This window comes from Coccinella septempunctata, chromosome 8 (assembly GCF_907165205.1).
Source record: "Coccinella septempunctata chromosome 8, icCocSept1.1, whole genome shotgun sequence".
Taxonomy (NCBI): domain Eukaryota; kingdom Metazoa; phylum Arthropoda; class Insecta; order Coleoptera; family Coccinellidae; genus Coccinella; species Coccinella septempunctata.
In genome coordinates, this window is record NC_058196.1 from 19,429,743 (window position 1) to 19,443,325 (window position 13,583).

General features: G+C 40.4%; 2 protein-coding genes across 2 annotated transcripts; one reads left to right on the forward strand and one right to left on the reverse strand.

Annotated features, from left to right (window-relative positions):
* The first annotated feature begins 380 nt into the window (after nucleotides 1-380).
* On the forward strand, nucleotides 381-6,979 carry LOC123318353. Its single transcript, XM_044904963.1, has 2 exons — nucleotides 381-956; nucleotides 6,830-6,979. Exons 1-2 carry the CDS (start codon nucleotides 786-788, stop codon nucleotides 6,977-6,979), a joined length of 321 nt encoding a protein of 106 aa, XP_044760898.1. The 5' UTR covers nucleotides 381-785.
* A 4,907-nt stretch (nucleotides 6,980-11,886) lies between these two features.
* LOC123318354 lies at nucleotides 11,887-12,690 on the reverse strand. The gene has a single exon (XM_044904964.1). The coding sequence runs from the start codon at nucleotides 12,688-12,690 to the stop codon at nucleotides 11,887-11,889; it is 804 nt and encodes a 267-aa protein (XP_044760899.1).
* Nucleotides 12,691-13,583: the final 893 nt, after the last annotated feature.

A 13,583-nucleotide genomic window follows, 5' to 3' on the forward strand; every position in this document is an offset into this window, starting at 1 on the left:
AGATTTGGCTCCATCCGACTATCATCTCTTTCCTCAACTGAAAAAAGTTTAAAAGGTCGTAAATTTTCTTTCAACGAGGAGGTAATGAAAGCTGTGGAGGTCTGGTTTGCAGAGCAAGAAGAAACATTGTTTTTGAAAGGTCTAGAGACGTTGCAGGTTCGCTGTAATACATGTATCCAAGGAGGAGAATAAGTTGAGAAATAAAATATTTTGACATTGAAAATTGAAATTTTGTTTGATACTATAGAAGGCTAAGAATTTTTGAATATATCCTCGTATAGATCTCTCAATCAAGTGCCAATTCCCCTATTGAGCTTTGTGGACCCGGAAAATATCCTTAAAACAACTACATACTTAGATACTATGTCCTGATGTAATGTAAGCGAACGAACGAAATTATGTTGAAAAATTAATGACGTGCAGACAAATTAGTGAATTCTGAAAAGTTGAAAATAGCACCTCTCCAGGATGAACAATGCAGTCTGCACACTATAATCGTTTAACTGTATTTTTCTTCATTTCCACTCTCAAAAAAATAATCTTTCCATTGGTTGGAGTTATTTAGGGAACTTCCACCATAATTAGAAATCGAGATCACGGAATTCCTGTGAAATTAGTCACGTTACCTGTTGTAGTTCCGCTCCGTACTCATCTAGAAGTCTAGCGCGATGAATTAAAACACCGTCGCTCCTCCAATTTGGGGATTCCCGATATCCCCGTGTAATATCCAGTCGTCGAACTCCAGCTAGGTCTTCCCCAATCCGTGACGTAGCTCTAGAAAGCACATGGCGACACATTTGAAAAACCCTGATGTGTCGGTTACTCACTGTCAGTTCCGATCTCCGGTAAATTTTGTTTTATCAGCGAGGTGTACGAAAGTGATGGCTGTTTTACATTGCCTGGTTCATTCAAGAAAATGTGAAGTGATTTACACTGTTGAGATACCTAAAGTTCCGGTGAGTTGTGGTCTTTATTATCTGAGATTGATTTTATGTCGATCTATATCTATTGCTTTTGAATAGCCAAAATTTTGGCAGAAATTTTTCACACATTCATCGCATAATTTAGTTTGATTTCACGAATAGCCAAAATTTCTTTTTTATCATTTCCTCAAACAATGGTTTCACCAAAAATTATCTTAATTTTATTATTTAGGTAAACAGACTTTTTATAAATGGTTGTAACATCGCTATGTGCATAAATTTTGATTTTCTCTGAAATTTATTCCTAAACCCAGCCAAACCGATTTTAAAAACTTGAATGGAAAATTCTCAACCGTATGTGGTAGGTCGGAAAATTCAGTACCTATAAGTTAAAAGAGAATTTATATTAATGAAGAAAACTCGGTAAAGGAGGGAGTAGGTCTCGTATAGGTGGTGGGTTTTTAGGGGTGAAAAATGATTTTTACGATTTTCAGTTGAACTATATAACTCGCATTGAAAAAAATTGATAAGGTTAGAGTTATAGATAATTGCCGATTATATAACTTTTTTATTTGCCGATTTTTGACATATAACCTCATATTCATGTTGAAAAATGCGAAAAACCGACTTTTCGTTTATAATTTTTCTTGTAACAAAAATGCTTCGAATGAAAATCACTGAAAATATAGATTTCCTTTTGCTAAATGAGCAGTAATTTTTCTAAGCCAAATATGCATTTTCCTACTTTTTATGACTAAAAATATAAAAAAGACTAATTTCAAAACAAAAAATTTGGTTAACAAAATTTCGAAATTTCTACTTTACCAGGGCTGATTATCTTCCTTGCCTCAAAAAAATGAATTTCCATTCGAGAAATTATCGTTCAAAAAGTAAAATATCAAAAAATGGATTTTTCAAACTCAATTTTTCGATTAAGGCTATATGAATTAGAATTTCTTCTCATAAAATCACATATACACGATGAGTTTTTGACTGGTACAAATATTTTAACAGTAGATTCTTGATGTCAAACGAAATACTTTTTTTCTTTAACATTTTTCCCGATTCGGACCTGATAAAAATATATAGCCGTTTTAAGTTTTCCTAATGAGCTAGGCCCAAGCTTTGCAATCCCTGGAGAAACAAAATTTTCTTCAGAATAACAATAATAAGCTGAATCTATGACACAACACATTTGTGGATCTTTTAAACAGAGTTGCATTCAGCCAAAGTACCTAATTTTCCGAATATCACGGATATTTTTTATTTTTTACATCGAATTAATCGAAAACGGCTCATTATACGAGAAAATATGAAGAATAGGTACTGTTACGATCCGTTTATTATAACTTTATTTTATTTTGTACGTAAACTTGTTATTCAAATCAACGGAATCGCAACTTATCGAAAATATTTAATTCTCAACTGACTTTTCTAAAATTCCCGACTGACAACTCTCTATTTTTTTTATGTTTTCATGCCATTCTAACACAGCATCTATGATGAATGAATTTCTTATGAATTAACAAAAATTTCTTTTAGGTTCTAATACTCATTGAACAAAGTAAAATTTTTCATCTAACCTAACCATTTGGTGGGGAGCCTTTCCTCTCGCTTCTGTAGCACATGGCCAAACCTGTAGACCTGTTTTTTCTATAAGTTCTAGCCGCGTTTCCTCTGCCTTTATTATATGTCTAATTTCTTTATTTCTTTTTCTCTCCATTCGTGATATGCCAGCACTTCTTCTGAGGTAATCCATGTCCATTGCCTGAGTTTCACGTCTCGTGTCAGAGCAAGTATCAAAGGTCCGATCCATAGCAGAGCACGGATTCCACAAGTGTTCGGACTAGTCGTTTTTTGTGGATATGTTTCAATCCCACCAAAGGCCATTAAGACTCTGGCTGTTTAGGTATGCGCTCTGGATTGTCTTAAAATGAACCTCAAAGGGGCGGTTATCTATATCACCACCGACTGCCAGGCCACGCTGAGGTACCAGGAATCACACAGCCAGGGATCTCTGCTGACATGGGAGTGCCGTAATACCACAAAGCAACTTGCTAGAGGCAATAAAGTGACTTTATTAGCGATACCAGGGCATTGTGGTGTTGAACGAAATGAAAAAGCCGATAAACTCACAAAAAGAGCATCAAGGTTAACACCTACTGGGCCTGAGCCTTTCTCAGAGCTTGGAAAATACCAATATAAAGCAGCGGTCCAACAATGGGAGTTGAACAACATAATAACCCTCTGGAGAAACACTTCTGGACTAACTCAGTCAAAGAAATTCGTGATGATTTCACCGGACCTACACCAGAAACAGGGGGGTGCAACTCGCCAGAAAACTGCTAAAGCTGTCACGAGCTGAGCTTCGGGTGATGGTGGGACCGCTGACGGGACAAATATCGTTTGTACCGTATATGGAAGTCAACAGATAAGATTTGTAGGCTCTGTGAATCAGAAGCAGAAACAGCTGAACACATATGGTATGCAAGTGTCCAGAGCTGGCTGGCCTTAGAACCTTTCAAATGGGGAAACCGGTCCTGGATACTCACGAGGTAATGGCCAAGGCCCCTAAGGTCGTTTTTATCAACACCATTGACGACCTCCTTGGGTTCCTATGAAGGAGTAGGGTAAAGAACAAAAGATCTACATGGTCGCAGTTCCCGAAAAAATCGAGCCATAACGACACCGGTTCAAATAATAATAATAACCGTTTCCCAGGTAAAATAAAAAACAGATTACCAAAATTTACATTCGCTTAGTTATTATTTTCATGCATTGAAACTCCACTAAAACAAACAGTACCTACGCATCCTTATGGTATTCATGCCACACTGATATAGGGTTTATCTCTTTCTCATTATTCTTTTGTTTCAAATAATGAGAGACTATTGATATATTACTTGCTCTTTCAACTTATTCACGAAACCGTAAGAAAATTTTCCATTCTTGCTTGATAACTCTCATATCATCGTCAATCGTCATAATAGTCTGATGAAAAAGGAATTACAAGAAAAACATATATTGCCTACTTTGTAATTGCTTGCCATTTTGCTATTTCAATAATATTTGAACTATTTCAGTTAACTCGGGTTATAAACCACTTTGGGTGTTCAGCCATTAAAGAGATTCATCCAGAAAATATAATAAAAGGACGAAGGAACTTATGCAAACATATAATCACAAATTATTGCCACTCAAGTATGACTGAATCTTCAGAACAATCGAAAACGAAATGTGACAAGTATCTGCCTTTTCGTAAAAGATTATTTAACAAATATCGCAAAGAAAAAAACTTCTCAGATTGTGTCGAAGCTATCAGAAAACCATCAGTCGAAGACGCAACTACAAACAAAGATACACAGCAGGCAACCTCACCAAGTCGACTATCTGAAGGACCGCATACTTCTCATTCTACGAAAGGATCGAGAGATAGGAATGTCAAAGAAAATACACCATTACAACTGAACCTCGACGAAGAACAATGTGCAGAAACGAATTTTCAGAAAGAATTTGAGAACCTTCATCTTCTGGCAGAAATCACAAGCGATATTCGAATTGAAGATCCAGGAGAGGGAAGTTCAAGTTCCATACCACTTACTGTGGAATCCCTAGCTTCTGCCAGTACAAGTAACACAAAGAAGCATCCCTTCACATGTACATATTGTAGAAAAAAATTTCATCATAAAGGAGATATGAACAAGCACTTAAGAAGTCATACAAAAGAACAACCTTACAAATGTACATATTGTTCGTTGAAATTTTCTCATACATCGAATTTACAAAGGCATCTGCGAATTCACACAGGTTCGAAGCCACATTCTTGTGACTGTTGTAAAAAAAAATTCTCTAGAATAGATAAATTACATCTACACCAAAAAAATGGGATTTGTAGGAAAAATAAATAGAATAATATGCATATTTTTGATTCGTTATTTTTATCATCCTATTATGTGGGCGATTACGCACTTGAGAATAATTTACCTCATGACGCGACGTAGCCATGACCAACTTTGCGACAACGTCTCTCATAAAATATTAAATTAATTAAATGAAAGAAATTATACTAAGAACATAAAATACAGAATAATCACTTTCAATGAAGTTATTGGAAATAATTTGTAGAAATATGCAGGGTGGTCCATCGAAAAATTAACACATCCATTTTTCGAAAATGTGGAAAATACTTTTCTTTTTCATTCTCGTAACTTCAAACCTCTAACTAGGGGTGAGCACAAAGCACAACCCCTTGATTTTGAATAGAGATGCGGGGTGTTGTGATCACTACTGACATTTCGCTTCAAAATATCGATCGATAATGAAATAACAGCGAAAATAGCGGAAGAGGCAATGTGGAATTTATCTCGAAAATATACAAAGAATACGCTACCCAGCCTGAGTCACTAGAAATTTCCAAATTTATCACAAGGCGGAGAGTTGCATTTTCGGAATATGTCTGACTTCCTGGGAGATACACTAAATTAATTTTCGAAGAATTCAGAAAAAGAGGGGTTCAGAATATGTATTACTTTTAGCTTCACAATGATTTTTCTGGGAAGTTGAATAAATCCGAAAAATTTTTGAGTGAACCCATCTGTTTTCGCATGAAGGAAAAGAGTGGAGGGGACATAAGAGGTTTAAAAAGTGTCAAGTGAACAAAACAAAGATTCCCCATACCAATATGGCCGACTTCAAACTATTAAAACTTTGGATTTGCAGTTGGTTTTGCTTCATTTTACTTCGTTAGCTGTGATTTGTTGATCATTTTGTAGTAGAAAGACATACAGCATTGGTTCGGTATAATATTCTTATGCATCCAAAGTTAATTTTAAAGAGGCTAGAGTTAGAGTCATTCGGGGTAACTGAGCGCATAAAGCAAGTCAAGGTGTGTTCTGTGACTGAGCGCAGAGGGTAAGTGAGCGCAGTGCGTATACCTCGACTATGAAATGTATGAACGAGGGGTTCATATTTGGGTGAAGTAAAGGCTCAGAATCGCCAAATTATTATTATTTTATTTTTTCATAGCACTGCACCGTGAGACGTTTCGTTATCTTTTTGTTTGCAATCAATCAAATTTACTAGTTTTCTTGTTATAATTTTTAGCATCTCTGCAAATTCTGCCAGGTCCAAGTTCTGAGAGTCCGACAGTGTTAAACAATATTTTATTCGATCATGCGCATATTAGTCTAAATGTATAATAAAAAATTTTAAGTTCTGTTAGCTGCTGAACTCTATAAGAACGTCAATTCACATTTTGGCTCACTGGGGAAAGTGTGCGCGGGTAAGTGTGCGCATAGATTCATTATATGGGCATTAGTTCAGTGAGGAATAAATGACGACATTGTTGATTTTCTTGGTTGAAATTGGATCAATATTGTCCTATTTGTTCAGAAAAATATGAAGAGCTACCAACAGAGGAATGTATCAAGTGTTGTGTTCACCATGAATGGTGGTACGAAAAATTATGCACTGCTTGTAAAAAAGCGCTTCTGTATTGACAATAAACAACATTTCTCCAATAATGTAACAGTTTTTTGACATTATTTTGTAATTTGTTTTGCTTGTGCGGTTCATTGAGCACTGTGTTCAAATTTTTATTCGCAGAAAAAAAAACGTTTTTGTTTGTTTGCTTTTTGATGTTTTTTATAGTTTATAAAATACTCTATCTTATGAATATGTTTTAATTTTCCTAGCTTCAACATTTGAGACCATTACGGTATGGTTTGAAAGGCAAAAGTGCGCATAGTTGCCCCGAATGACTCTAAATTTCACAAGTAAGTTCCTAACTTTCTACTACTGTTGTGTGATAATTAGCTTACAAAGCTTTCGTCAATGGCTGGTCAATCACTTCCCTTCCCTGTCATTGATTATTTATTGTTAATTAAATTGGTAATTTTAAACTTCAGGTTCTTAGAGCCACCCTTCATAATATAGAAGCTTCACCTATCAAACCACAGACATTCGAGAATTCCATGGTGATTGAGATGGTTTCATCAACCTCAAAGGGTCTATACATGAAATTACACTTCTGGAAGTGGATGAAACAAACGTTCTAGAGAATACCCCTCCGAAATATGAATTACGAATACACAATATCCTATTCCTTGTTTAATTATAATAAATATTAATAATTTTATTATCCGTGTTATCATTGTATAATTATGATATTTTCATGCTTATGGAATGTGAAAAAGTTGATTAATTGTAAGAGAAGCAAATTTGATTTGGCATTTTTTTCATATAGTTAAAAGCTATATTATTTGAAATCAGAGTTTTCGTAGCACCAACTTGAATGCTTATTATCTAATATCTACCACCGTTTCCACAAAACTTGATCGCAGAATACGCGCTTGGTTGACGGATAAATGTCAATTTGTTTTGAAGCGTTATTCAGTCCATAGATAACCTATAGATGCGCAACTCTCTGTTTGAATTTGTTTCCTTATAGAGCGACATCTATCGAGTTTTTTCCTTTTTCGCTGGCATGATTTTGGCAGCGTTGCTACCAGAATTACAGATGCCTACTGAACTGCCAACGCATTTGGTTCAAATTTTAATACATCAAGATTGAAATTTCGGTCGCGTATCATTACAAATTTATGCCGAAAATAATCTAATCTCCGACATAAATTAGTAATGATGCGCATCAGATTTGAAACTCGCCAAAAAAATTTCAATTTGTAGATTTGGTAACATCTGATTGGAAAAATTAATCTATAGGAATAAAAGAAGATAATACCTCCTCATATTGGGATTGAAACTCCTCAACATCTACTTGCCCCCTGAGTTCTTCCCTAATTTTGAATTGGGTTATTAAAACGAGTTATTTTGGCGAGGATATTTAGAGTTGAGCGATGAAAAATAGTATTAAATGTTCAGGAGGGTCTCACCAATTTTGTGTTTGGCTTCATTTAGCCTTAATTACTTCCAAGCAATCCGAACATTTATTATAATATCTTTCATCGTTTTTCTGGCTAAATATTCCACCACATACGGTTTCCTCACATCATTTTTTACATTTTCACGTCAAAAGTTTTGACTTCCATCACATTGTTGTTGTTTTTATTCTTTTTCTTCTTTCTCAATCAAAGTTGCTGCTATTAAATAGATATTCGTGAAGAAATCTACTCTAAGATATCTATTCGTCGATAGTTAAAAGGAAAAAACTCGATAGATGGCACTACTTCTGCCCGAACAAAATCATTTCAAGGGAGTTAACCCCCCCTGATTCAGTCCTGAGCGTTCAGAATATTGTGGGTTGAATAGTCTGTTGAGCTGGAACTATCGTTAGTTTTACCAGGGAAAAGGGAATTGAAATAAAATATTTCAAAAGAGAATATCACAGTTTTTATTCAACCCAACTTTATGAGGGTTGCCCTGAAGAGTAAAATATATGCAATGTCGTTTTAACAAAAACGAATTTGTTTCGCCCTAATGTGCGGTCACTGTTGACGTCCGGAATGCAGGCTCGGGATGCAGGTCAAGTGTCGCACTGATAATTGTGGCCAGATGTGTTGGGACCGCAGGTCTTCGAGTAGCTGGAGTGGTTTTGAGAAAAACCTTTTTGTGTGCAGGCTTGGAATGCGGAAGCGATATGCGTAATTTTCAAAGCTGGTGTTCGTCTGTCTCGATCGCTGAATGTGAATGTGAATGGATGAATGATCTTTGCTTTCCATATGGGTTCTTTTTATACCATTTTCGGAACATTTTCTCTGCACCAATGAAATTGTACGACGAAGGAGGAGTGGTTTCCTATGTTTCTTCGTTTTGATTTTCTCGTCGAATTTGTTGTAGGAATTCGGCATGTGAATTTATTTTCGAGGAAATTATTACATTTCCTACACACTCCCCCACCAGTGACGAAGTTACGAAACATATTGTAGAAATCTCTTGGGAAAATGAACTCTTCTGCCGGATCTAGTAGTTGTTCTTTCCTGGGCTGGAGTTTGATCTTCTCTATCGGGTTCTACAGGGTGTTCTTGCATTGGCTGGTTCTTCATATCGTCGTCCGCGATGACATAGGCTGGTTTTAACCTGTCGATTGTAACTGTCGTTTCCTTGTCGTTTATTTTTATTACGAAGTGTTTTGGACTTCGACTCAACACTTCGTATGGTCCGTCGTAGGGGTTTTGCAGGCCTTTCTTCGGACCATCATGCCGGACGAACACGTAAGGTGAAGTTACCAAGTCCTTGAATATAAAGCTGGTCTGCTCTACGTGGTGGCTTCCGTCAGTGGGCCTTATTTCTTGCATTTGTTGCCTCAGGTTCACTATGAAGTCGGATGTGTTCTCGCTGTCATCCGTACTTCTGGAATCCAGGAATTCTCCAGGCAATCTGAGTGGCTCTCCATATACTAGTTCTGCTGCCGTTGTTTTTAGGTCTTCTCGCCAGGCTGCTCGCATTCCGAGGAGGACGGTTGGGAGTGTTTCGGTCCATCGGTCGTTCTTGTGGCATTTTATTGCTGCCTTAAGTTGTCGATGGATTCTCTCCACCATGCCGTTTGCTGCTGGGTGATAGGCGGTAGTACGGATGTGATTCGTGCCAGTCAACTTATTCAATTCGTTGAACAGGCTCGACTCGAATTGTCTTCCTTGATCAGTGGTGATCCGAAGTGGAGTACCGAACCTCGCTATCCAGTTTGTGTAAAATTCTCTGGCGATGGTGGATGCCTCCTGGTTTTGGAGTGGGATGGCTTCTGGCCATCTAGTGAATCGGTCGACGCAAGTGAGGCAGTATCGGTAGCCCTCAGAGTGTGGCATGGTGATGATGTCCATGTGCACGTGGTCGAATCGACGTGTTGGTGGCATGAAAGTACCCAGTGGAGCATTGACGTGGCGAGTGACTTTGGCTCGCTGACACTCTATACAGCTGCGGGACCATTTTCTGCAGTCTGCGTTGATTGAAGGCCATACGAAACGTTGTTTGACCATTTTGATGGATGCATTCACTCCGGGATGTGCCAGTCTGTGAATGGTATCGAAGGCTGCTCTGCGGAATGATTTGGTGAGAAATGGACGTGCCTGAGGTGTGGATGTATCACAGTACACAGCGATTTCTGACCCATGTGGTTTCATCTTCCGTAGCAGCAATCCTGTGTCACCTTGTAGATATCTCTGCAGTTCGTCGTCATCTTCTTGCGATATGGCCAATGCTGCATAGTCCAAGGTTGGAGTCACTTCGTCTACTCTTGAAAGGGCATCAGCGACGACATTCTGTAATCCTGGTACGTAGCGTATGTCGGTGGAGAATTGCGAGATATAATCCAGATGGCGGAACTGTCTGGGCGAGCACTTCTCTGGCTTCTGCTTGAAGGCATACGTCAATGGCTTATGATCCGTGAAAATTGTAAAGTTTCTGGCCTCTACCATGTGTCTGAAGTGTTTGATGGCTAGGTAGATGGCTAGCAGTTCACGGTCGTACGCTCCATAAGTCTCCGGTGGTGACAGTTTCTTGGAGAAGAATGCCAGTGGTTGCCATTCGCTGTTGACCAACTGTTGTAGAGTAGCTCCTACTGCAGTGTCTGACGCGTCGGTTACTAAGGCTAGAGGAGCGGCGTCCTTGGGATGCGCAAGCAAGGTGGCTGAAGCTAGCATCTTCTTTCCTTCTTCAAAGGCTGCAGTGGCTTCTGGGGTCCATGAGATCTTCGCCTTTCCTTTCAGTTTTGGCACAAGCAGGTCGTGGAGAGGTGCAAGTGTCTGTGATGCTCGGGGTATGAAACGACGATAGAAGTTTATCATACCCAGGAATCTTCGAAGGTCTTTGGCGGTTGTGGGTTGACTGTACCCCAGTATGTCTTGGATTCTGTCTGGCAGTGGTCTTGTTCCATCGGTAGAGACGAGGTAACCAAGGAACTTCACTTCAGGTTGTCCAAAGATACACTTTGCTGGGTTGAGGACGATGGAGTAGTTGCGGAACCTCTCGAAGATGATCCGAAGATGTTCCATGTGTTCCTCTTCGGACGATGAGGCGATCAGTACGTCATCAATGTAGCTGAAGCAGAAGTCCAGTCCTTGTAGAACCTCATCGATGAATCTTTGGAAAGTCTGTGCTGCGTTCCGTAGTCCAAACGTCATGACTGGGAACTCGAACAATCCAAATGGCGTGGTGATGGCGGTCTTGGGAACATCTTCTTCGGCCAGGGGAATCTGGTTGTACGCCCTCACTAGATCGAGGGTTGAGAAAATTTTCTTCCCCTGGAGGATGTGGGCGTAGTCCTGGATGTGTCTCACGGGATACTGATCGGGGATAGTCCGAGCGTTTAGGGCACGGTAGTCTCCACACGGTCTCCATTCGTCAGAACCCTTCTTTGGTGCGAGATGCAGTGGGGATGACCATGGACTCTTGGATGGACGGGCGATTCCTAGTCGTAGCATGGCTTCGAACTCCTTTTTGGCTGCCTTGTACTTATCTGGTGCCAAACGTCGTGGTCTCGAAGCTACTGGTGGTCCGGGCATCGTCTTGATGTGATGCCTCGTGTTGTGCCTGATGCGTTCTGGTGCTCCTGCAGGTCTGGTGATCTCTGGAAAATGCGTTAGTAGATCATGATACCTGGAGGATCCGTTGACAGTCTTGACTTCTGGGATGGAGCACTCAGCCACTTCTCCTTGGGTAGTGAGTTGGGTGGTTCCGTCCAAAAGTCTTCGGTTCCTCACGTCCACTAGCAGGTTGTAGAAACTCAAGAAGTCGACGCCGATGATGGGCTTCGATACGTCTGCTATGACGAACCTCCATGTGAAATCTCGGCGTAGTCCTAGGTTCAGCGTGAGGGTGGTTGTACCATACGTGGCGATGGGTGTCCCATTGGCTGCTGAAAGGACGTAGTCGGACTTCTCTCGTCTGCCAGTCACTGCGCTGCGTGGGAAGACGCACAGGTCTGCTCCAGTGTCGACCAGGAACTGCATCTTGGAGTCCTGATCCGTGATGAACAAGCGGCGCGTCGTTGGGCTGGGATCACTGGCCGCTTCTAGTGAAGGCCCCCTTCGTTTCCCGAGGTGTAGTTGCAGGGCTGCACGCACTTCGTGGACCTGGCTCCAAATCTCGTATGGTACCAGCACTTTCCGTCAGTTGGCGATCGTCTGCGACTCTGGCTTCTTCGACGGTCGTGGGAACGGCTTCGGCTACCATCTCTCTTGGGTCGCTCTCGGTGGTGTGCTGCCAGCTCTGCCCGCAGGGTTGCTATCTCCCGGTTCAGTCCTAAGAACATCTGCTCAAGCTTCTTATCGATGATGGCCTCTATGTTGGTCGTCTCTGCTATGTGGTGGACGATAGGTCGGGAGGCTTCCATTATATGGTCTGCATGGGTTGCCAAGTCTTCAAGATTTGTGTCTTTGATGATGGCCAATGACACCTGGACACACTTGGGTAGCCGGCTCATCCACAGGGATTTCATCAGGGCATCTGGGACGGTTCGATCTGCGAGTCCCTGTAAATGTCGAAGGAATTGTGACGGCTTACGATCTCCCATTTCCTCTCGTTCCAGTAGGCGGCGGGTCTTCTCTTCTTGGGAGGCACTCAGACGTCGCACCAGCTCCATCTTCAATTTCTCGTAGGCCCCGTCGGTAGGTGGGTTCATTATGATGTCCTCCACCTCGGCGGCAAATTTTGCTGGCAGGGCTCCTACGATGTAGCCAAACTTAGTCCGGTCTTGCGTCACTCCGGAGCAAAGAAAGCTTCCTTCAGCCATGGCGAACCATAATTCGGGATCGGCGGCTACAAACTCGGGCATCCGAACGGCGACTCTTGAGACCTGGGCTGCTTGTTGTTCCATTTTTCTTCGGGGCTTCTTTTTCGATCACGTCGGGGTCACCAATTTGTGGGTTGAATAGTCTGTTGAGCTGGAACTATCGTTAGTTTTACCAGGGAAAAGGGAATTGAAATAAAATATTTCAAAAGAGAATATCACAGTTTTTATTCAACCCAACTTTATGAGGGTTGCCCTGAAGAGTAAAATATATGCAATGTCGTTTTAACAAAAACGAATTTGTTTCGCCCTAATGTGCGGTCACTGTTGACGTCCGGAATGCAGGCTCGGGATGCAGGTCAAGTGTCGCACTGATAATTGTGGCCAGATGTGTTGGGACCGCAGGTCTTCGAGTAGCTGGAGTGGTTTTGAGAAAAACCTTTTTGTGTGCAGGCTTGGAATGCGGAAGCGATATGCGTAATTTTCAAAGCTGGTGTTCGTCTGTCTCGATCGCTGAATGTGAATGTGAATGGATGAATGATCTTTGCTTTCCATATGGGTTCTTTTTATACCATTTTCGGAACATTTTCTCTGCACCAATGAAATTGTACGACGAAGGAGGAGTGGTTTCCTATGTTTCTTCGTTTTGATTTTCTCGTCGAATTTGTTGTAGGAATTCGGCATGTGAATTTATTTTCGAGGAAATTATTACATTTCCTACAATATCATTCTCGCATTAAATGATCCATATACATACATCCAATCAATGATGCTCAATTGCTACTTCTTCAATATATAATCAGGAATGTAATTACATTCCTGAGTTGAAAATGTTTAAAAAAAATCATTTAAACCTTTAAAGGTTTCGGTGATTTCGTTTTTGAAATCGAGTGCCTGTCAAATCGTGGATAGCGGATCCAAGTTCTGCGAAACCCGCTGCTAGTTAATAAAATCAGTTAAACGAATGCATCAAATGATTT

Coding starts and splice junctions, on each gene's coding strand:
- LOC123318353 (XM_044904963.1), top strand. CDS start 786: ATGGCGACACATTTGAAAAACCCTGATGTGTCGGTTACTCACTGTCAG. Junction 957..6,829: donor TTGAGATACCTAAAGTTCCG/GTGAGTTGTGGT, acceptor TTTAAACTTCAG/GTTCTTAGAGCCACCCTTCA.
- LOC123318354 (XM_044904964.1), bottom strand. CDS start 12,690: ATGGAACAACAAGCAGCCCAGGTCTCAAGAGTCGCCGTTCGGATGCCC.